Source organism: Caretta caretta, chromosome 10 (assembly GCF_965140235.1).
Source record: "Caretta caretta isolate rCarCar2 chromosome 10, rCarCar1.hap1, whole genome shotgun sequence".
NCBI lineage: Eukaryota > Metazoa > Chordata > Testudines > Cheloniidae > Caretta > Caretta caretta.
Genome location: NC_134215.1, coordinates 3,480,965 through 3,502,217, shown reverse-complemented (window position 1 = coordinate 3,502,217; position 21,253 = coordinate 3,480,965). Strand labels below are relative to the sequence as shown.

At 58.4% G+C, this 21,253-nt stretch overlaps 1 protein-coding gene across 4 annotated transcripts in view; it reads right to left on the bottom strand.

The window, feature by feature from the left end:
• The window catches only part of CASKIN1 (CASK interacting protein 1), a 181,177-nt gene that overhangs the window by 80,471 nt on the left and 79,453 nt on the right, over positions 1 to 21,253 (bottom strand). Inside the window, exon 1 of one of the 4 annotated variants that reach the window (XM_075133373.1) lies at positions 15,598 to 15,655. The exons of the other annotated variants lie outside the window; for them this stretch is intronic. Coding sequence (XP_074989474.1) covers positions 15,598 to 15,640 — 43 coding nt within the window. The 5' untranslated portion in view covers positions 15,641 to 15,655. Of the gene's footprint in view, positions 1 to 15,597; positions 15,656 to 21,253 lie in introns of those variants that run through there. 4 annotated transcript variants of the gene reach the window in all.

Sequence of the window (21,253 nt, the reverse complement as noted above, 5' to 3'; positions counted from 1 at the left end):
TACTCCGCATAGCTAAAGGGAGTAGGTCTGGTCAGCCACCTCCAGAGCAGTTGGCTCCCAGCAGCACCGTCCTGCTAGTAGGTGGCTCCTTTTCTTTGCGGGGCTAAATGGATTTAGTGATTTGCAGGGATCAGAGCTATCTACAGTCTGCCAATGGGCTTTGCTGCGTTCACATTAGCATCTCTTGTTCCCGTGGCAGCAGCCTGGAGCTCTAAGCCCCAAGCGCTGGACTGCGATCTGCCTAGACACAGAGCAGTAGCAAGATGCTGCTGCTGGATCCTTCCCCTTCTGGGGACACCACAGCCGATCCCCCCACCAACAAGCCAGGAGCAGAACTGGCTGGGCTAGGTTTGCATTTGAAACGTGGGAGCTGCAGGAAAAGACCCAGCTCTAGGGGATGGGTGGGCAGTAGCTCTGTGGGACGTGCACAGGACAGCGAATCACAGCGGGATCAATGTCTGTGGGGCCTTGCAATAAACTGCCATGCTCACTGCCCCATCCCCCCGGGGTGCCAGGTGACCAACGGGAAAGCGCACGGATCGGAACAAGAGAGCAGCCGCGAGGAGTGAAAAGCAGCCAGGGGATGACCATGGAGCACAGCCTGCCTGGCCCCAGTGCCATGGGCTCACCAGGGCGTTGACCAAATGAGTGAACCAGCTCTGGGCCAGGCCAGGGATGATCTCTGGGAGGTCGCCCTGCCCCTCTCCCCAGCGCCAGGAGCGTGCCTGCAGGCTATCAGCCTAGTACTGAACATCCCAAAGGATGGGGCTGAAGCAGGAGCATCGAGGCCATGCAGCACTAGGATCTCAGAGCCACGTACAGACATCCATGAATCCCCGTAGGCTGTCCCTGGAGGGGGTGTCATCCCTACTGCAGACGTGCAGAGAGCCCCGAGTCACAGACAGAGCAGGAATGCTACCCCAGCAGCCCTGGGCTCGAACCCACCTCCCACGGCCCCTGCCCCAAGACAGCAGCTTCCCTGTGCTTTGCTATGCCCCCAGGGCTGTGCCTGGCCATGGGGCAGGGGGGATCTCTTCCTGCTGCAGCCCCCCAGCCACTCCCCCGGCTCCTAAAGGAGATGTCACCTCTGCTGCTGACAGCCAGCAAGCTGCTCATTGGTTGGGGCCAGCTCCACGTGATGAGGCCACGCTGGTCCTTTGGGGGCCCTGGCCATGGCTCAGGGCTGAGAATAATGCTGCCTTTCACTACCCAAAGAGATGCCCCCAAAGCCCCCAAAGCCGTCCCCTGCTACGGTCTCCTACCACATCTTCCCCTCTTCCAAACCGAGATGGGCCTGAACTAGAAACGAGCTCCGTTTCACAGGTGTGGGGCCCCGCCACGCCCTGGGGGTGTGCTAGGGGGACCAGATGTCCCGATTTTATAGGGACAGTCCCGGTTTTGGGGTCTTTTTCGTATATAGGCTCCTATTACCCCCCACCCCCGTCCTGATTTTTCACACTTGCTGTCTGGTCACCCTAGAGTGTGCACATATGTGGGTCCCAGCTGCTCCCTGCCCCCCTCATTGAAGCAGGTGTGCAGGGTTACTGCCCTGGGAACTGCAGGGCACAAGTGGACATGGGGCCAGCTGCAGGCAGGGGCATGAGGCAGGGCTAGCTGGAAGCAGGGGTGCAGGGCTGGCTGCGGGGAGGGCAGGGGGTGCGGAGCTGGCTGGAGACAGGAGGGTGCAGGGTTGGCTGGAGGCAAGGGGGTGCGGGGCTGTCACGGAGTCCCTGGGTGATGCTCTGGAACCGCTCCCTACGAAGCCAGGCAGGACTCTGGGGAAGTCTCCTTTCTGTGAGCAGCCTGTCTTCAGGACACACAGCTCACCCAGCTCCACCTTCCTGGGTCTGACCTCGGAGCATTCAGCATCCTCTGCCCCTCCGTGCATTTCCCACAGCGAGTCCGCTCAGGCGGGGTCCTGGGGAAGCCAGAGGGTCCTGCCCCCAACTCCGCAGTCAGACGTGACTCTCAGCCAGCCAGTAAAACAGAGGTTTATTAGATGACAGGAACATGGTCTAACACAGAGCTTGTAGGTGCAGAGAACAGGACCCCTCAGCTGGGTCCATTTTGGGGGGCAGTGAGCCAGACAACCACGTCTGCCCTTCACTCCATGTCCCAGCCAGCCCCAAACTGAAACTCCCTCCAGCCCTTCCTCCTCTGGGCTTTCCCCATTCCCGGGCCAGGAGGTCACCTGATTCCTTTGTTCTCCAACCCTTTAGCTCTCACCTTGCAGGGGGGAAGGGCCCAGGCCATCAGTGGCCAGGAAACAGAGTGTCGGCCATTCTCTGTGTCCAGACCCCTTCACACACCTGCCCTCTAGGGCTCTGCAACGATCATACACCCTTACCCCACCACCTAGATACTTAAGAACTGCATAGGGGAAACTGAGGCACCCCCACAATATTCAGAGGAAACATTAAGAACAGTCCCACTTTGTCACAGGGGCTGGCTGCTAGCAGGGCAGGGGGTGTGACAGGGGCTGGCTGGAGACAGGAGGGTGCAGCGTTGGCTGGAGGCAAGGGGATGCGGGGCTGGCTGCGGGCAGGGCGGGGGTACGGGGGTGGCTGGAGGCAGGGCAGGGGGTGCGGCAGGGGCTGGCTGCAGGAAGGGCAGGGGCTGGCTGGGTGTAGGGCAGGGGGTGCGGGGGTGGCTGGAGACATGGGCTGGCCGCGGGCAGGGGCTGGCTGGAGGCAGGGGTTGGCTGGATACAGGGCAGGGGGTGCGGGGCTGGCTGCAGGCCGCGGGTGCAGGGGTGGCTGGAGGCAGGGGCTGGCTGCGGGCAGAGGTAGCTGGAGGCAGGGGGTGCAGGCAGGGCAGGGGGTGCGGGGATGGCTGTGGGCAGGGCAGGGGGTGCAGCAGGGGCTGGCTGCAGGCAGGGGGTGCAGGGGTGGCTGGAGGCGGTGCAGGGGCTGGCTGCAGGCAGGACAGGGGGTGCGGCAGGGGCTGGCTGGAGACAGGAGGGTGCAGGGTTGGCTGGAGGCAAGGGGATGCGGGGCTGGCTGCGGGGCTGGCTGGGGGCAGGACAGGGGCTGCAGGCAGGGCAGGGGGTGGGGGGGTGGCTGGAGACGGGGGCTGGCTGGAGGCAGGGGGTGCAGGGGCTGGCTGCGGGCAGGCAGGGGATGGGTGCTCGCGGGCAGAGCGGCTCGGAGCAGCCGGGGACCCCCCAGGCAGCAGCGGGAGCCCCAGGGCCAGGGGAGCAGCCCCAGGGCTCGTGCCCAGGGCCCGGCGGCAGCCCACGTGGCTCCCACAGCGCAGCGCCCCTGGTGGCCGGAGGAGGAATTACATCACTTCCCGGCCGGAGCCCATCAAAGCCTCGGCACCCCGTGCAGGGAAGCGGGTTAGCCACCGGTTCTCCAACGGCTTCCAACTGTAACCACGGGGTCGCGCGAACCGGCTCCAGCTCGCCACTGGCTCAGCCAACGCTTGGGGTATGAATGCGGCAGCGGCCCGAGGGCTCTGTTCCTGGTTAGTGTTAGAGAACGAAGCTCTTGGTCAGAGAGTCTCTGCAGCGTCGCAGGATGGAGCAAACCCCGCACGAAGCAGCAAGCGCCCGCCTGCCACCCTGAAAGAGGGAGCTGGAGAGCGGCAGCTGCTGGCTAGGCACCCAGCTCTGAAGGCAGCTCTGCCTCCGGCAGCAGCACAGAAGGAAGGGTGGCCTGGTCTGGGGGGAGGGAGTGTCACAGCCTGAAATATTTTCAAAGGGGGCCCCAGCAAAAAAAAGTTTGAGAACCCCTGGGGTAAGAAATCCACCTCCTCGGGAGACAGGAGCTGAACAGAAGGATCCTTCCGTCCACCGAGCGCTGTCTACACGGGCACTGAGGTCTTATGAACTACGTCATTGCGCGGTCCTTTAGGAGCGACAGGTGCTGCCTAAACACATAGTGTCTTTCCCCTGCTGCCACCAGCCAGCGTTTAGGAGAGCACCTAAAAATAGGCCTGTTTAGCAATTGCCACTGGAATTATTCATTGGGTACTTTGCAAATCTGACAGACCTGCCACTGACGTGCTGCTGGTGAATGAATGAAGCCATGTCTCTGTGGCTGAACAATGAGCCACACTCCGCCACCTGATCTCATCAAACGCAAAATGACTAATAACAATTAATGCTTTAAAAGAAAAAAAAAAAACCACCAGGGCGACAGCGAGTAATAGATTATTATGCACTGGATTTAATTTCCAACCAGCAGCTACTAATTATCCCCCATTTAAAACCCAAAGTGGCTTTTTTCAAACCAAATCAGGGATGTCAGTTCCCTGGAGAATCAACAGCTCATTCCGCCTTTGTTCTAAACACAGGGCTGCAGCAGAGGGTCTCATTCCTTCGCTCGCCCAGCTCAAGTGCCTAGTGCTGCTGGAGAAGGGCCACTGGCCCCCTTCTAAGGGGCATTATTTCGGGATTTCCAGAGGTGATGGTCTGAAATTGAGAAGGGAACATTTTGGCTGATGATCAGGAACAACAGTGTGCTGCAGTGGCCTGGGGGAGCCTCTCCCCACGGAAGGGGGTGTCCCAGCCTCTTTCTGGGGTCTTTTGATTGGCCTCGGCTGGATGGCAGAAAACGGGAGTAGACAGGAGCCAACGGGGCACTGCCGTGGCCCAGCTCTCAGGATCGTTAATGACTGGCAAGGTGGCTCATCATTATGCTTACTGGGATGCTGCTCTTGTGCACTGCGGGTTTTTGCCCCGGCCTGCTGTGCTATGCATTTGAAATGGTCACTGTTCACTCGGGGCCAGGTTGGCTCCTATGCGGGGCGGTGTCTAAGTTGCCAGTTCAAATCCAGCCCGGCTCCGTAGTGACCCAAGGCTGTCACTGTCTGTAACGATGCTCGTTCTGGTGGGACCCAACGGAGAGTGCCAATTCAGGACAAATTGCTTAAAACGGGGCAGTTACAGCCCAAGGCTGGGGTTTCTATGCACACCAAGGCAAACCAAACCAGCCAATCAGAGAAGACTTTGGTTTTACCCCACTGGCTAACCACAAGTCACACAAGCAATTCCCTTAGACACTCCAGTTTCCCAGTATCCCCACCAGTGCCATTCGTTATGGGGACAGATGGTTATGAAAACCAATACCCCAGTAAAAGAACAAAGGTTCTCTCGATCCCAAAGGACCAAGCCCCAGACCCAGGTCAATATAGAAATCAGATCTTACCCACAAATCATGCTGTTGCCGATCCTTTAGAATCTAAAAATCTAAAAGTTTATTCATAAAAGGAAACAAATATAGAAGACAGCTAGAATTGGTTAAATGGAATCAATGACATACAGTGATGGCAAAGTTCTTGGTTCAGGCTTGCAGCGGTGATAGAATAAACTGCAGGTTCAAATCAAGACTCTGGAGAACATTCCCAGCTGGGATGGGTCTTTCAGTCCTTGGTTCAAAGCTTCAGTGTAGCCAAGTTCCTCCAGAGGTAGGAAGCAGGACTGAAGACCAGATGGAGGAGCTGCAGCAGCTTTCTATAGTCTCTTGCCATGTGGTCTGTCTTTCTTTGTCCCAAAGACAAGCTGTCCATCCCATGGCCTGGAAAAACCTCAGAGTTCTGTCCATAGGCAGGTCCCTGCATACCTTGCTGAGTCCCAAGGCTTGTCTGCCTTCTCTCAATGGGTCAATCGTATAGCTGATGGTCCTTAATGGGCCATCCAGCAGGCTAGGCAGAGCTGACACCAACTTGTCTGGGCTGTCACCCAGAAGCATAGCACAAGTTTGAAATACAGACAGTATAGAGCCAATATTCATAACTTTAACTACAAAAATGATACACACAGACAGATAGCATAATCATAACCAGCCAACCATAACCTTGTCTTAGACACCTTATTTGACCCCCTTTATATAACATTTGGTGCCACTACAGGATCTTGGTTGCAACCATGATCTATACGGTCCCAGATTATGTCAATAATGTCACACCGTCTGCTGGGCGTTAGAGGTTCGCCCACAAGGGGATAAAAGACCCGCAGCACAGCCACAGTGGGCTCAGGCTGTGGGGCTAAAAATCACGGTGTAGATGCTCGGGCTGGGGCTGAAGCCTGAGCTCTGGGACCCTCCACCCTCACAGGGTCCCAGAGCCTGGGTTCCAGCCCAAGTCCGAGCACCTATGCAGCGGTTTTTCAGCCCTGGAGTCCGAGCTCAAGTCAGTGGACTCAGGCCAGCCGCACACTTTTATCCCTGTGTAGACGTAGCCGGAGGGACACAGCCAGTTTGGTTCCCAGGAGCAGGTGTTCATTAACCCCCAACCCACTCCCCGCAGACAGCCCAATATCTGAAGGGGCCACAGGGTTAAACTCAACCCCAGTGAAGTGGGATCAGCACCCCCTTGACCTCCATGCTGCCCCCTAGCTGTGGACCTGGAGCCCAGCCCCAAGTCGCAGCGACAACCTTGGCCGCAAAAATGACTTTGGACTGGCTGCCCCCGGTCTCCACCAGCTGTTGCAATTCCCCAGATTTCTCCAGCCCACAGAATATCTGTGTTCCCGGTTAGTTCCTCCTGCCCCGCCCCCAATGCACAGAGCTTGCAACTAAACTGTCCTAAACTGAGTCTGAGCGAATCTGTTGGTTCCTGACCACGTCCCGTACCTGTCCAGCTCCCTGGATATTACTGCTCAGCCCTCCCCAGTATCTGCAACACCGTCCCCTACAGCATCATCCAGGATTGACATCTCCTCGGCGTACCCCATCTTCCCCGTCACCCACGAATCGTGCGTGGAGCTTGCGCTGGCAGCTGGCCATCGCCTGCCCTGACAGATTTCCCCACAGCGCAGCAAACCTGGCACCTTTCACCCGAGCTGATGGGTCTATTTGAAAATCCCCTTGGCCGGTGCTGGTGGCCTGGCTGTCTCCGCACCCAGCGCCACCCATGAAGGTTCCTGATGAAGCTAGCAGCGTGGCGAGGTCTCATTGTCTCGCCTGCCCTAGGATCAGCTGTCTGCGTGTAATGGAAAACCAGGCTCAATGCTTTAAAATGACGTAACTGGCTGATTGGCTTGTTCACGTTAAAGCTGGGGGGGCCACAGTGTTTGTTCAGCCTCCTCCATTACCGCACGGCAATACGGTCACCTGAACACCAGCAGAGGATCATTTCTGGCCTCTGACAGCCACACATCTGGTCTCATGTTTTTAGCTGAAATCCTGCGTGTGCTCGGCTAGGCAGCAGCATGCGTCCGTCTCGGACAGAGCTCACACGCTCTTTAATCACCTCGCCTCAAGAAAGCTTCTTTCAGCCTCAACAGCTAGGTCGCAGGTGGAGGGGCTGGCTGGCTTGGGAGCGCTACAGCCAGACGACCACGTGGTCAAGTGCACAGATGGTCACAGCATGGTGGGGATCTGTAGTTCCCTTGCATCCCTGCTCTACGCATGCTCTATGATGGGAAGCTCGCTGGCTGGAGGCCAGCTCTCAGCAGGGGCCAGACAGAACCACAACCAAACCTTCCAAACAGGCCTCGGAACCACGCTGCAGCCAGACTCACAGAAACAAGGGGCCACAGTCACACTTGCAGTCACTTAATTTGCTCCAGCAGGCTCACAGCAGGGATTCATCTCAGAGAGGCATGCACTGGTCCTTATTCGGCTGGAGGTGTTGCCTCTGAAACCTAATGACACTGATACAGAACAGTGAGTGTTGGCCATAGGTTTGTCTGGGGGAGGAGCAGGGGGCTTGCCTGCTGTCCTCTGATCCCTACGCCAGAGCTGCAGCAGTCACAGCTTCCCCGCTCTGCTTTAGGTGTCTGTGGCTTGCAGCTGGGGAGATACAGAGCCCTGAGTCCAGGTTTCTGCAGCCAGGTGAAGGCGGGGGCTGGATGAGCGGCTGCAGGTTGGTTTGTTCTCTTTAAGCCAGCACGGAACGTCAGTCACCGACTGAAGGGCCTGTCGCCTTCCGGGCCAGGGCCCCTGGAAGTCGCTCCAGCTTCGCCTGCCTGGGCAGCGTGGCTCTCAGCTCAGAGCCCCCAGCAGCAGGTGGGAACGATCACAGCATTGGCTCCTATTGCTCTAGCAACCAGCAGAGCTGCAGAGTGCTTGTCCCTGCCAGGACAGAGCGAGGGCTCTGGGGGCCACGGCCGTAGCAAGTCTGCAGCAGGCATACGGCACGGGCAGCGTAGCCGTGTTTGGGTGCAGCTCAGAACTTCCCCACAGCGCAGGGAGCTGGGTCATTGCGCCACTAAGGAGTCCGAAACCCCCTTCAGAAACCACCAGCACAGCTTTCTGGTGCATTGGGAGGCCACAATTTTATAGTGTGGAACTCCCCGACCAGTGAGCAGGAGACAGGATCACAGGGTGTTGACTTGGCCTTACAGACAGAGGGACACCAGACAGACAGGCAAACAGCACCAGGAAAATGATGCTAAACTCACGTCTACAACCAAACACCTCTCTAAGGAGCTGCAGAGCGGCTAAGAGACAGGATGGGAGAGAGGTGTTCCCAGGGCTCGGAGAGGAACGCCCCGCATCGTCCGCTCATCACACTTCAACACCAGCAAGCAAAGCAGCCAACGCTAAGGGAAGCGTCACACCAGGGCATTACGGGGCCTATCTATAGATCATAATAAATAAATGCTCTATAGACACAGCACATGCGCTCCCAGCTGAGTGATTGGTAAGCAGCACAGAGCCTCTGGACAGACAGAAGACACACACCCATCATCCACGGAAGACAATGGATTCATTGTTTGCCTTTGTAATGTGCCCGCACTCTGCCTGAAAACCGAAGTGACCGAGAGCAAAGCTCGTTAGCAGCAGAGCAGACCTTGTAACATTTCCATCACGGGGACCCATGGCCTGCCCAGAAAGACACCTGCTGTGATGCATTTCCCATGGCCATTTTCAGGGGTGGGGGGAAGGCAGTTGTGTGCCGAGAAAGGCACCAGGGAGGGGGATGACGGCGGATACCAGTAGCATAGCTGTGGAACAGACGATATCCCAGCAGGCCCATACGTGGGTTCAATCCACAGCTCTGACACAGCCTCCCTGGGCGACCTTGGGCAAGTCACTTCACCTCCCGGAGAGTCAGCAGGGCTAATCATCCTTCCTTTGGCTTCTTTGGCTGAAGTGTAAGGCCGCTGGGGCAGGGACTCTCCCTCCCCATGTGCAGTGCCTTGGGAAACGGGCCATGATCTCAGCTGGCAGGCAGGGCCGGAACACACCGCACACAATGACAAGGGATTGAATCGTGTATTTATTTGGATGGGGGGGAAGGAAGGAAGAGGGCTGAAGAATAAAAAGGCTCTTGATGAAGCCTTTAAAGAGGGTGGGATTGGGGGGACATGGCCCTCCACCCTCCCCGCTGGAGGTACAAGCTGATTTCCTGTCTCCCTTTCCTAAGCAGCGCTAATTCCGGGGTTGCGACTAACATGGGCTTCAACGGTGTTTAAATCCTACACCGTGGCGCCCGGCCCTGCCCCCTGCTGATTAAGACGCCTATGAGGAGCACAGCCGCTGCGGCGAATCCCCCATGTCACCGCATACACGAGCGGAGACAAGAAAAGCAGAGAGGGAGCTCCACTGGGAGCCCGCGGCAGGCAGCTCGTCAGCGGTTAACAAACCCCCTTATTACACTGGGCTGCTGGGCCGCACTTCATGGAGCTTAACGAAGGCTCATGTCGAGAGTTGTTTGGATGGAAAACAGAGCCCAGGCCCCGTCCCCCGGCCCACACACAGACTCACACCCGCTGCTCCCTACAGCAAGCAAGGCGGAGCTGACCAGATGATTCTGCTCCAAGGGAAGTGGAAGGGGGAGCCCCTGGGCTGGCATGGAGCTGTAAGGCTCCCCCCACACGGATCAGGCTGCACGATCGGGGTCCAAGCCTAGAGGTGACCTGTTGCCAATGCCCAGGGGTGTTCCCAGCTGCTCCCTGCACCTTGAAAGCAGTGTTGTCAGATGCTCCGCACCTACCCGCCATCTCCAGATTCATCCTCACACCATCCTGACTCCCACCCACTCATCCCTCCCCAGCTCTGAGGTCTCATCTCCTCTCCCGGCTGAGCTCCTAGGGCTCGGGCCAGCCTGGCGGCAGAGGGGTTAACACAGCATGCTGGTGTGACAGGTTTGCCCGCCAGAGACAGCAGCGCAGCTGGATTCTGGCAGAGATTCGAGTGACCTGATTCCACTGAAATCCCAGAGCCAATTGTCTGTCGCAGGGTTTCCAAGGAGAACCGGCTCCTGCATTCTGGAGACGCCTGCTGCTGGATTCAGGACTCTCCGTATCCCTCCCCCCAGCACTGCACCCCGGTACTTATCGCCCACCCCAGCATAGCTGGACCAAGTGCTGGGGCAGCATGCCGAGGCTGAGCCCTGCACGGCCCTGGCAGCCTGGGGTGCCCGCTCCACCAGGGGCGGCGAGGTCTCCCTTGACGCTCGCTGTACGAAGATCAGAGGAGCAGCGGTGCCGATTTTGGCCGAAGAGGCCACCCTCCCTGTGCCCTGGCTGGAGCTGGAGATTTGCATCGAGCCAAGGGCCTCCAGCCTGTTAAAGCAGCCCTGAGGTGTGGGGGGCGGAGGGAGAAGGAATGGGGGAGGGGTGACAACAAGCAAAATGCTGCTCCCTTGGCAAGCCCCCGTGTCTCCTTCGCTCGCCCAGGAGGGGGGCTGGGCCGGGAGGTCTGAGACGCCACAAAGCCAGCACCGTGGCGATGGGCGGCGGGTCGGTTCATCAGAATGAGCAGTACTTGGAAGGCATGATGCCTTCTCGGGATCCGGCCAGCCAGGCTGGCGGCCTCGGCCACTGCAGGCTCACAGATAGCGGGGAGACCCAAGCCGAGTCACACCATAGCTAGGGCAGGGAGCGGGTCTGCAGGGGCAGTGCCCTGCCTGCCATGGGCACAAACTGCAGCGGACCAGCGCAGTAACCTCGCCTGGCTGGTTCTAATACCCCCATGAGGCCTCCACCTGGAGCGACCCTTCCCTCGCTGCCCGAACAGAACACACCCAGCTAGTCCAGAGCAGCACCCTGTGTCCGGCACGCCCCACACACCCGCAGTGTATGTGTGTGGAGGGGGGGGGGGGGACTCCTCCCTGGACCCCAGCAGCCGATTCTCCAACGCATCCCTGGCCCCCATCTCCAGCGAGACCCCGTTTTCCCAGCTCATCCTTCACATGCAGCAGCATCTGACGCTCTTACCACGCAAGTCTCCTCCCCTTCACACCAGCCCTTGGCATTTCACTAACCAGCAGAACCACACCTGCATGCCAGGCAGTCAGAAACACTGACACTGAACCAGCCATCCAAGCCCCCTCACTTTGAGGAAAAGGCTGCACAGGTGCCCGCCAGCAACCTGCCGCCAGCGAATTCCCCGGCTCCGGTGTATGAGCTCCCCAACCTCTGAGCCAGGAAGACGACACAGATCCACCCTGGGGACAGGGGCAAGGAGCAGTGCAGGGGTCTGCCAACCACCACCAGCAGGGGATGCGCTGCAAGTTCCCTCTCCCGATGGCACCACCATGCTGTGACCTTACCCAGCCACTCTCTGCAGCCACAAGGGATTTGTCTGGGTTCCACGGAGTCCCAGGGGAGAAGGGATTGTGGGAAGGAAGGTGCTGGAGGACTGTCGACACTGGAGGGTCTAGCAAAGCGAGCAGGTTACCAACCTCAGTGAAAATGGCACCCGGTTGGTGGGTTGTGTGTCTGTGCACGGGAGCAGGGCTCAGGGAATGCCTGGGTAAAAGACCAGGGTAAGTCTGCTGTGAAGACAGGGACTGGAAGAGAGGCCTTACAGCCTATAACATGGTCAGATTTCGCACAGGAACATGGGAGGGAATGATGCAGCAGTAGCCAGCTCCCATGCCATGCCATTGTGATCCCAGTGCTGCCCCCACTCTGCCCCCCCCCCCCGGGTGGCACTTTGGAAGCGCTTCTGGGGCCAGGGAGGTTGCCAGCGACTGGTGGCGGCAGGGCTCTGAGCAGCAGGAAACAGGACTAAGCCAGACATACGCATGGACCTGACAAACGTCTGCAGACCTTGCAATACAAGGCGAGCCGGTGGCTCTCACTGCTTCTCGGCGCACCCAAAGGAGATTCAATCACTGTACTACACAAGCTACCCGGCCATCTCCGCCTGCGTCCCAGCAGCAAGAGACTGGACATGGGGTGTTACTTCCCCACATGCACATGCTTCCTGAGAAAACAAGAGCTCATTAGCGGGACTGAAACGAGAACAAAATTCCCTGCGATTAATGAGGAGACCGTCAGACGAGGGGAGCTACGCACTGGACTAATTAAGAATACACACTGCAAAGGGAATTAACAGCATGGCTAGTGCAGCAGAGCTAACCGTTCTGGAAGGGGGGACTGGCGCTAACGAGCAGCCTCTTGCTGCTGCTCTCTGGCTAATTACCCAGAGACACTGTGTACCCGGCTTCTCCTGCCTGCCGTTAATTAAAGACATGTGAAGGAGATCACTCCGAGCCCTCTGCTGCGCCCACATGGTGACAACGCAGCATATGCCACTGCTCAGAACAGTCAGGAGTCGTCACAACCAGCCCCCATGGCTGTTCCGAGGGGGTGGCAGGCGGCCGCTAGCGTTGGCGGGGTTACGGCTAACCCATTGCTCAGACGGTGCTGGGAGCTTCGCTATGACAACAGCAGGGATCCAAACACAGGCCTGAACATCTGTATCTACCAGAGCCGGGAAGGCCGCTAGCCAGGCTAGCTTCCCTCCACATATCGACGTAGCTCTTTGTTCTGGGGTTCTGTTTTCTTGGTCGCTTCCTTGGTATCCAAAGGCATGGCGCCCCAACTCCCCAGCCAGCCCTATTGCTGCTCCCCAGCCCCTCTGCATGAGAGACATCTGCCCAGCACTGTACCTCCACCTGTGTGCCATCCCCTTAGCACCGGCAGGGCCGTGCTGGAGCTCGCATGCTCCGGAGCCAGGGAAAGGGCAGTTTTGGGGGCAAAGGAGAGGGGCTTTGGATTCTGGCCTAGGTACAAGCTGATGAGTATTCTGCATGTCCCCACGTTGGGGCCAGTTTGCGCTGCGACCCAAATCCAGCCCACAGCCCAGGCAGCCCCAGAAAGTGAGATCAGTTCGGACATCCCTGATCTGGTCAGTGTCCCCAGCTGGCAAACATCTGGTACTTTCCAGGCCTGCACAGGGACCCACAGTCCGAAGAGTGCTACCAGGGCCATCTCATCAACACCAGGCCCAAGACAGCTGCCACTCCCCTCCCCACCATCCACGCCCCCACCCAGCCATGGATTGCAGGCTTCTCCTCCTCCACCAGACACCTCCCCCAGCCCCTGGGAAGTCCCCAACCCCACCACCCTTCGGGGTGTGCCCAGCCATGCAGGCCTGCTTTCCTTGCCCCCCACAGAGGTGCCTGATGCTCCCCAGGGGCCCTGCTGTAGTTCACAGAAGCCATTGCACCCGCCAGGCTCAGCTTGCTGGGAAACCAATCCCGCCAGGCAGCCGCTGGGGAGGGCTGGGGGCGGGAAGCCGAAGCGATTTACTGTCTCTCAGCAGTGTGGAGGGCAGGTTACTTACACACAGCAGAGTGTGTGCCAGAGTGCCTCGCACCTGCAGGCCACCTGCTCAGGGCGGTGCTGATGCGTGCAGAGAGCCCCAGGGCTCAGGGCTGGTTGCCCAGACCTGCCGCATGCATGTCCCCAGCCTCGCTCCACGGGAGAGTCCAGCCGGAGCGAAAGTCTTGCCCACTGGTGCCTGGGAGCCTGGAAAGAGGCAATAATGCCCTAGTACAGCAAGAGAGAGCTCCCGGGGTCCAAGGCCAAAAGCTGCTGCTTGAAAATCCGCAGGCCTTTGCTACAGCTTCACCTGGGGCCGATTCCTCCCGCTTTTGGGTTCACAGGCCTCCGAGCTGCCCTCTCTGCCAGAGCCCCCCGACACGGCTGGGAGGAGCCACTGGGCTGCGCAGCAATGGCCAGTTAATGACGGTACCTGCATCAGCTCCCCCAGCCACGGGAGTTCTCCTGGCTTGGGGAGCTCTGGCTGCAGAGGAGCTGGCCACTCAGATCCTTGTGCTGCTCTCTTCTGCTGCAGACAGCAGTCCCTGGTCTCCCTGGAGAGCGCAACGCTGGGCTGGTGGCTTGGGCCGTGTAGACACCGGCCTGCTAGGAGAAGGACTGAGAACTGAACTCCTTTCACCGCCCTGGGCTGGGAGCAGTGCTGGGCCACTGGCAACAGGCGGTGGGACTGGAACACCCAGAGGGGCAGCCCCACAGCTCAGCCCCCCCAGCGAAAACACTCCATTAGCAAAGCTGCAGGTTAAGAGAGCACGAGAACATGAACCAAGCCGCCCTGGGTCCTGGCCGGCGGAGCCACGCTGGAGTGCGCGATCAGGCCATGGGTGCTGGAGCAAGGGGGGCTGCCGCACCCCCTGGCCTGAAGTGGTTTCCGGAATATACAGAGTTTACAATTTGGTTCAATGGCTCTCAGCACCCCCACTATACACTTTGTTCCAGCACTCCTGGATCAGGGCAGATCCGCTGTGCGGATGCTTCACCCCTTTAATTTTCGGAACAGAGTCTTTTATTCACCCAGAGACCCTCTGTTTGCCCCAGAAGCTTCGTATCCAGCAGCTGCCCCTGGGCTCTTCCCAAGAGCGTGTCCACAAGAGCCACGCTAGGGCCAGCTGACCACAGAACAGCTTGTTAAGAGTCTGGGGTTTTTTCTCCCTGTTTCGTCTTGCGTCTGTCCTACTTTAGCATTAACTGCAGCTACAGAGTTGCTGACTCCACAACATCCGCGCCGGCCGGTTCAGAGCCACTCGCTCGCTTTCTGTTGCTAAACTAAAGATTGTGCATTTATTGATTTATTTACTTCCCCAACTAAAACCGCCTCCAGGAGGAGGTTACCCGACCCCTAGAAATGTCCCTGCCGGCAGAGGACTGGGGAAGTCTGTACTTCTGCTGTAACCAGGCAGAGAAAAGATTCCTCCATGATGACCCTGTGTAATTTGAACCGCTTGCACGTCTACCAAAAGGCCTCAGAGTTACAAGCCCTGTAAAGGGATCTTTTCACCCACCCCTGAAATACCGCCACTGCTGGGGTGGAATATGGTAGCTGTTTAATAGCGCACAGCAACCGTTCAGCAGCGTTGTTTAAAAGCAGTAGCTACCAGTTTAGAGGACCGGATGCATAGACTGAAACTGCCGGAGGCATTTTAGGGAGGTAGCTCCTAATTACCGGTTGGGACGTGGCCAGGATTACAGGGTTCCCGCCCCCTCCAGTGCCAAGTGAAATAAAACGCCAGGGAGCCTTAGACCCGTGCGGGGTGAGACCTCAGCTTTATCGCCTGTGTCCGTAGCACCCCCAGCAGCACAGCACCCCCCAGCCCTAGGAAGGAAGATGCTCAGGTCCACCCACATCGCCCCAGTACTGCACACCCTCCAGGGCTCTGTCCCGCCAGGCGTTACGACATGTTCCCTAGCACCGTGCCTTGCAGCCGCCTGACCAGCCCGCACTGCCCCTCCCGCCCAGCAGCCGGAGGCTAAGAGCGCAGCTCTGCCCTGCAGCACCCGGCCCAGCCTGCAAGCCACAGGGTCTCAGCAGACCTGGACGCAGCCCACACGCTGGGATGCAACAACGTCCCTGTGGGAAGGGACAACCAGCCCCGCTACCCCTGGAGCCGCACGTTCTAGGCCCGGCTTCCTACCCTGTCCCTCAGGGATGGCCTCTTCCCAGCCATGCCACGGCATGCAATCAGGCTGGTGGTGCGCAAGGATCCAGATGGCTTGCTGGGTTTCTAAAGCAGGCCTCTGGCTAGCTCAGTCGGGACATAACTGGCCACTGAGCCTTTTGCAGCAAGGTCACTGGTTCGAAACCTGCCCAGGTCTGAGCCCTGGGACCTGCGAACACCAGGCCACACTTCACCTCCATGGAGGAGCCGCAACACCCTCATACCTTGCAGCCCAGCTGAAAGCCCAGCTGGGGACAGGCAGCCTCTCAGCTCGGGCCAGCTCCAGCTGCTCCCCCACCCGTGCATGGGGCCCAAAGCACTCAGGGACATTTCCCAGCAGTTCAGCTCAAAGCTGTGCTGCAGGCAGGGCTTCCCTTCCCAGCAGCTACCCTCCTCCTGCCCCTGCAGGGCCCCTTTCCCAGCCAGCTGAAGGCCAGGGAGAGAGCACGTGAGCAGGATTCGCCCCTGGGATGCATGGGCCCGCTGAGGGGCTGGGCTGGCAGCTCTGCCCAGAGAAGCAGCGCTATAAGCACTCTGAGACAGGGGCCATCTATCAGTTCTGTTCATACAGCGCCTAGCACTGCGGGGGGCCTGGTCTGGGACTGAGGCTCCCAGAATACAAATAAGAAGGGCCTGGGCTGGGGCACAGATCAGTCTCCTGCTTGGCCTTTCTATTGTGACTACCAGCAAGCAGGGCCCATCATGTTGCACCCATCTCCTTTGACCCGGACCAGGGCTCCAGCTCCCCAGGGGGTCACCACCCACCAGGAGCACCCCAGAAATGCCTATCAGTGAAATCGACTCCTTCCTCACAGGCCATCACTCCATCACCCCGGAGCTGGGCACCCAGAGGAGACCGACTCCTAGAGCCACCCAGTCCCCCTCATGCCCTCACCTGCCGCTCAGAGAGACAGCAGGGGAGGAAGGGAGAGGGAGAGCGCCCACTGTGACCTCCCGCCCACTCTGCCAGCTGCTGCCTGGCACGCTAGGCCCTGCGCTGAGCACCAAGCAAGGGCGAGATCGGTTACTTCAGCACCAGCCTGTGCGTGGCTGGGAATCAGGCCTGGTGCTACCTCCTCTCGGAAGCCAGAGCCCAGCTTCGGGTCCAGCCTGTTTTTATGGAGCCTTGTTTATTGGTAAACAGACAGGCACCGTACTGCCAGCTTCCATGAGAGTTCCCTGGGGGCAGGGCAAAGCGAACGAACCCGCCGGTTCTGTCGGTTATTGCTGAAATGCAGCGAACCTGCCACCAGACGCTGCTGGCCCCAGATTCCCACGGCCACATGCAGCCCACTGGAGGGCCCAGGCCGCCGGGGTCACTCCCTGGAGATCCCAGAGGCCATTCTGAAAGAGAAGGGGGTAAATCACCACATCCGGGCCCAGCGCCCGGTAACCGTGGGCCCCACGGAGCTACAGGAGCCGTGCCAATCCCAGGCATCCTACGAGGGAAGAAGCCTTTGTACCAACTAGAGCCGCTTTTCAGTTTCCATTCCCAAAGAGAGAGGTGGGACAAGTTCTCCCCACACCAGTCTGAGACCCCAGAGATGCTGACACCCTGGTCTCTACAGAGGTGTGAGCCCGGGATCCTGGCCAAAGGCTCATTCGGACGCCCCCCATTCCAGCAGGACATGGCAATCCTCTCTTCCTGCCCCAAACTGCCCAACAACTGCCTCGAGACCCACTCCGGCCAGCGAGGGGAACCCCGAGAGCCTCCGAGGACTCCCAGGGACGGGGGGCGGGGGGAGGGGGCACAGCGCACACACTTCCCACTGCTCCGTGGCTCCCCCTAGTGGCCAACCCTGATGACACTGCCTTAGAACGGGGAAGGGACCGTTTACGTCCAGAATGGAGGCTGAACACGCCACGCGCACCCTGGCCAGCACCAGGCACGGGGCACTACAAACTGCCCTGCAAGCCACCTGGGCTGTCCCAATATATTGTGCTCATGCACTGATAGGGCCATTTTCAACCACCCCCGAGCTGGGATAGCCCCTCACACACACAGGATAGCCACTCATACATGCGTGCCGGCACAGAGAGTACAATGCTTGATTAGACTTCACTAGAGCATCTTTCCCAACCCATCGCCCCAAAGGCCTGGCAGGGTTAAATAGGAAGCGAGAGAAATGAACAGCTCCAGGGAAGGGAAGGAAAAAAAGTCCCACCCTGCTCTGGGTAACGCTCTTCCCCACCCCACTCTGAGATTTGTGTACATGTGCAAGAGAGACAGACGACTGCTAGAGACAGCAACGATAAACAGAGTCTGGTGGGCATAAACACTTACCGAGAGATCCAATCCCAATTACTACTGTCAAAAGCGCCTTCGCTCACATTCAAACCTACGGGCGGCTCCCGGGATCGGAGATTTGAATCAGAACGTCTCACTGCAGGGGCCGGAACGTGCTCTTCTAATGGCTACTCTGCCCAGTTGTCACCTAGGGAGGTTCTTCACACACAGCTGCACGGCCCTGGACTCCCACTAAGTCTTGAATGTGTCCCCTGGGCTGGAGGGTAATGGGAAACTCTGGCATCTCCTCCAAGACACAGCTCAGACAGCACTGGCTTCCTTCGCTATCCTCCCAAACAGGGGATCCAGCCACCACAAGCAACTCCCAGCGCCTTCCCAACAAGATGAGAGCAGACGTCCGTCAGCCCAAGACATAATGTCACGCTCAGGTGGATTCCCACTCCCCCCCCAGCAGACGCTCCTCACTCCAGCCAGCTGGGATTATATTGAGAAGGGAAACTGAACACAGAGACAAGCCGAGTGTGAGTTTTGTGTCTGAAGCTCTGGCCAAGCAGAAGCACCCAGTCCCTGGGCATCATCTCTAAAGGTGCTGGGATCAGTAGGGCCACTGTTTGCAAGAGAGCACATTAAGCAAGAGATGTAGGTGCATGAAATTGTCTGGGTAAAAGATTAAAATTACAAATTTATTTTGTGCAACTGAAGCACCAGATGGAAAGTAAAATAACAATTCCCCTCACAGCCCAGGAGAGCACTAGATGGCCAGTACCTGAATAAGGACAAAGTCTCTTAGCTGTCCGAGTTCCTTCTACCCAGAACCTTTGATCCAGCTGAAGGACACAGCAAGCCAGAGTAATTCACCAACTGGTGGGTCCAAGTCAGACCAGAACATGGGCCTTGCGAGCGGAGGGACAGACATGAAATCACGACATGCTTTAAGCCTTCCAGCTTCCAGCCTTCCAGCTCCCCTGCAGCTGTGCGAAGCGTTCTCTACGCACAGATCTCATGACCATGGGAAGGAGCCAGCGGGAGCAGTTCGGGCCAACTGTGCTGCACTGGGCACACCTGTAACAGCTGTGTGCAGGGCAGGGGGAGGAGGGCATGTGCCAACTGCTCTGGATTGGGGAACAATGGTCTGGATTGGGGAACAATTCCTTTGCACGCTGCGTTTATTGTGCTGTGCACTGAGCGAGATGGGGGGCGCTCCTACTCAACACAACACACAAGCCTGGATGGGAAGGTCCAGCCTGGGGCTGACCCACCACCATATGGAAGCGTGGGACCAGCAGCGCCAGATGGGGTCACCACGCTTTGCCACTGCCTAGACAGCTCCAGCACTTTGATTGGAAGCTCCTCAAGGCAGGGACCGTCTCACCCTCTGTCTTGTACAGCACTGAGCAAACCATCAAGGCTTGAATAAAAACAGCCAGGGCATGACTTTCAGGAGGGCTGAGCACCTGCTTCCCCAGTCAGAAAGCTGCTCAGCACCTCTGACAATCAGACCCTACCGATCCCACCCCAATCGCTGTGGTTACCGAGAGCTGCTCTCACATGGGCCCCAAGCACCTGCCATCAGAGCACCCTGCGGAGGAGGAGTTCCGCATCTGTTCAATGTTTGTCCCTGCCGGGTGGCGCGCCCAGCACCCCGGGGTTAGTTGCTGCGGGGAGGAGCCTCGTACACAGTTGTTCTCATTCTGCCCTCTGTACTTCAGACTCCCCCTTATTCTGAGCAATGGCCCTATCCTCCAGGGCGCAGGCCACGCGGAGCATCATGCTGCCTCCCCCTGGAGCCGAGCCACGTCACCATGGCCGACCACTAGCCCCGTGGCGGGCACCGCGCATCTACCCGCGACCACAGGTCCTTTGCAGCAGCTTCAGCGCAGGAGCCAGCAGCAGCAGCCACCTCACCCAGGGCTCCTCTCCACCACGCCTCTCACGCCACCGGCGCCAGCCAAGCGCCCAGCGACTCAGTCCCGGTGAGGAGTGGTGCCCCGAACAGCGGCAAAGGCAGAGCGAAAGACGGGCCTTTGTGTAAGAAGTGCTAAGGACGGTTGCTCCTCATAGATCAGCTGTCGGGCCACGAAATGCCCATTAATGTCTGTGAGAAAAATCGACTAATCAAGCGTTTTGCATTTGCATGGAAGGTGAGACCCAGCAGAGATCGATCCCAGTCCCTGGGTCTCCAGAGGATTTTCTGCCCCTCTCCACTGATCCACGAAGCTCATCCTGATGAAGCAGCTATTGATCCCACCCAGGCCTGGGAGAGTCTGTGGAAGTGCTGCAGATGGGGCTGAAAGTGATGAGACAGCCTCCGAGCTGCCCCGCAGCCCCGTCCCCGTCACTGCAGTGCTGGAGCCCTCGGACTCTGCACCCAGCTTTGCATTTTGCTTCCCCTGCACGTTACAGTTACTGATCCATCCCACGGGGAGGGAGGGCCGCTAGCGCTAATTGTCAGGGAACCAGCTTCTGAGCAGAGCAGAGCAGATGGTTTCAACTTCAGTTAAATCAACATTCATCTGGGGAAAAACAATTCCCTTCCTCCCCCTGCCCCCCACTCAACTAAACCATCTATTTACCTTGCTAGCTGTTGGCTGTTTAAAAGAGGGAGACTCTTAAAGGAACAATCCCAGGTAGGCAGGGCCCCTAAGGGACCTAACAGCAGATGTTATCAAACCTCACCTCTTCCTAGGATTGGACTCCTGGACAGCTGGTGCCCATTCCAACATTTGGGACCTACCACTGCAGGAGAGTCACAGGTGAAACCGACAGACGTTTGGAGGCCTTTTCAGTTCTCATTAGTTCAGGTGATATGAGATGGGGGAAGAGCGAGGGGGAGGGAAGGGTTAAAATACAGGGGCCAAGGTTTCCAAGGGTGACTAGAATGTCTCCTGTTTTGGGGCTCCCCACCTAATACCTCAGAGGGCCCGATTCAGCATTTTCTGAAAATCAGGGCCCCTGGTGGGATTTCAAAGTGGGTCCCCAAACTCCGTCACCAGGACTGTCCACTTGATTGCGCCCTCGGGCGTCAGACTCATTCACGGCAGTCTTGCTGTACCAGTGAGTCACGGAGAGCGGGAGCGAGCAACATGGAGAGAGAGGGAAGTTCCACTCTGGCTTGTTACAGACGCAGGGAACCATCCCCGCAACAGCTCCTCATTACTGAGACCCCAGTGGCCCCGTGCTCTGGCAGGGGTGCAGACTTCAGCCCCAATCGCCATCGGTGTTTGGACAGTAGCAGCAGCTGCTCTGCCTGCAGCCCAGCCAGGATAGACTTCGCCCCAGAAACATAGGATCAGAGAGGATCCCAGGTGATGGCTGCCACCGGGGACTGAACTGAGCGGGGGCCCTCCAGAGCTAAAAGCACATGTCCCTGTGGCAGGTGCTGTA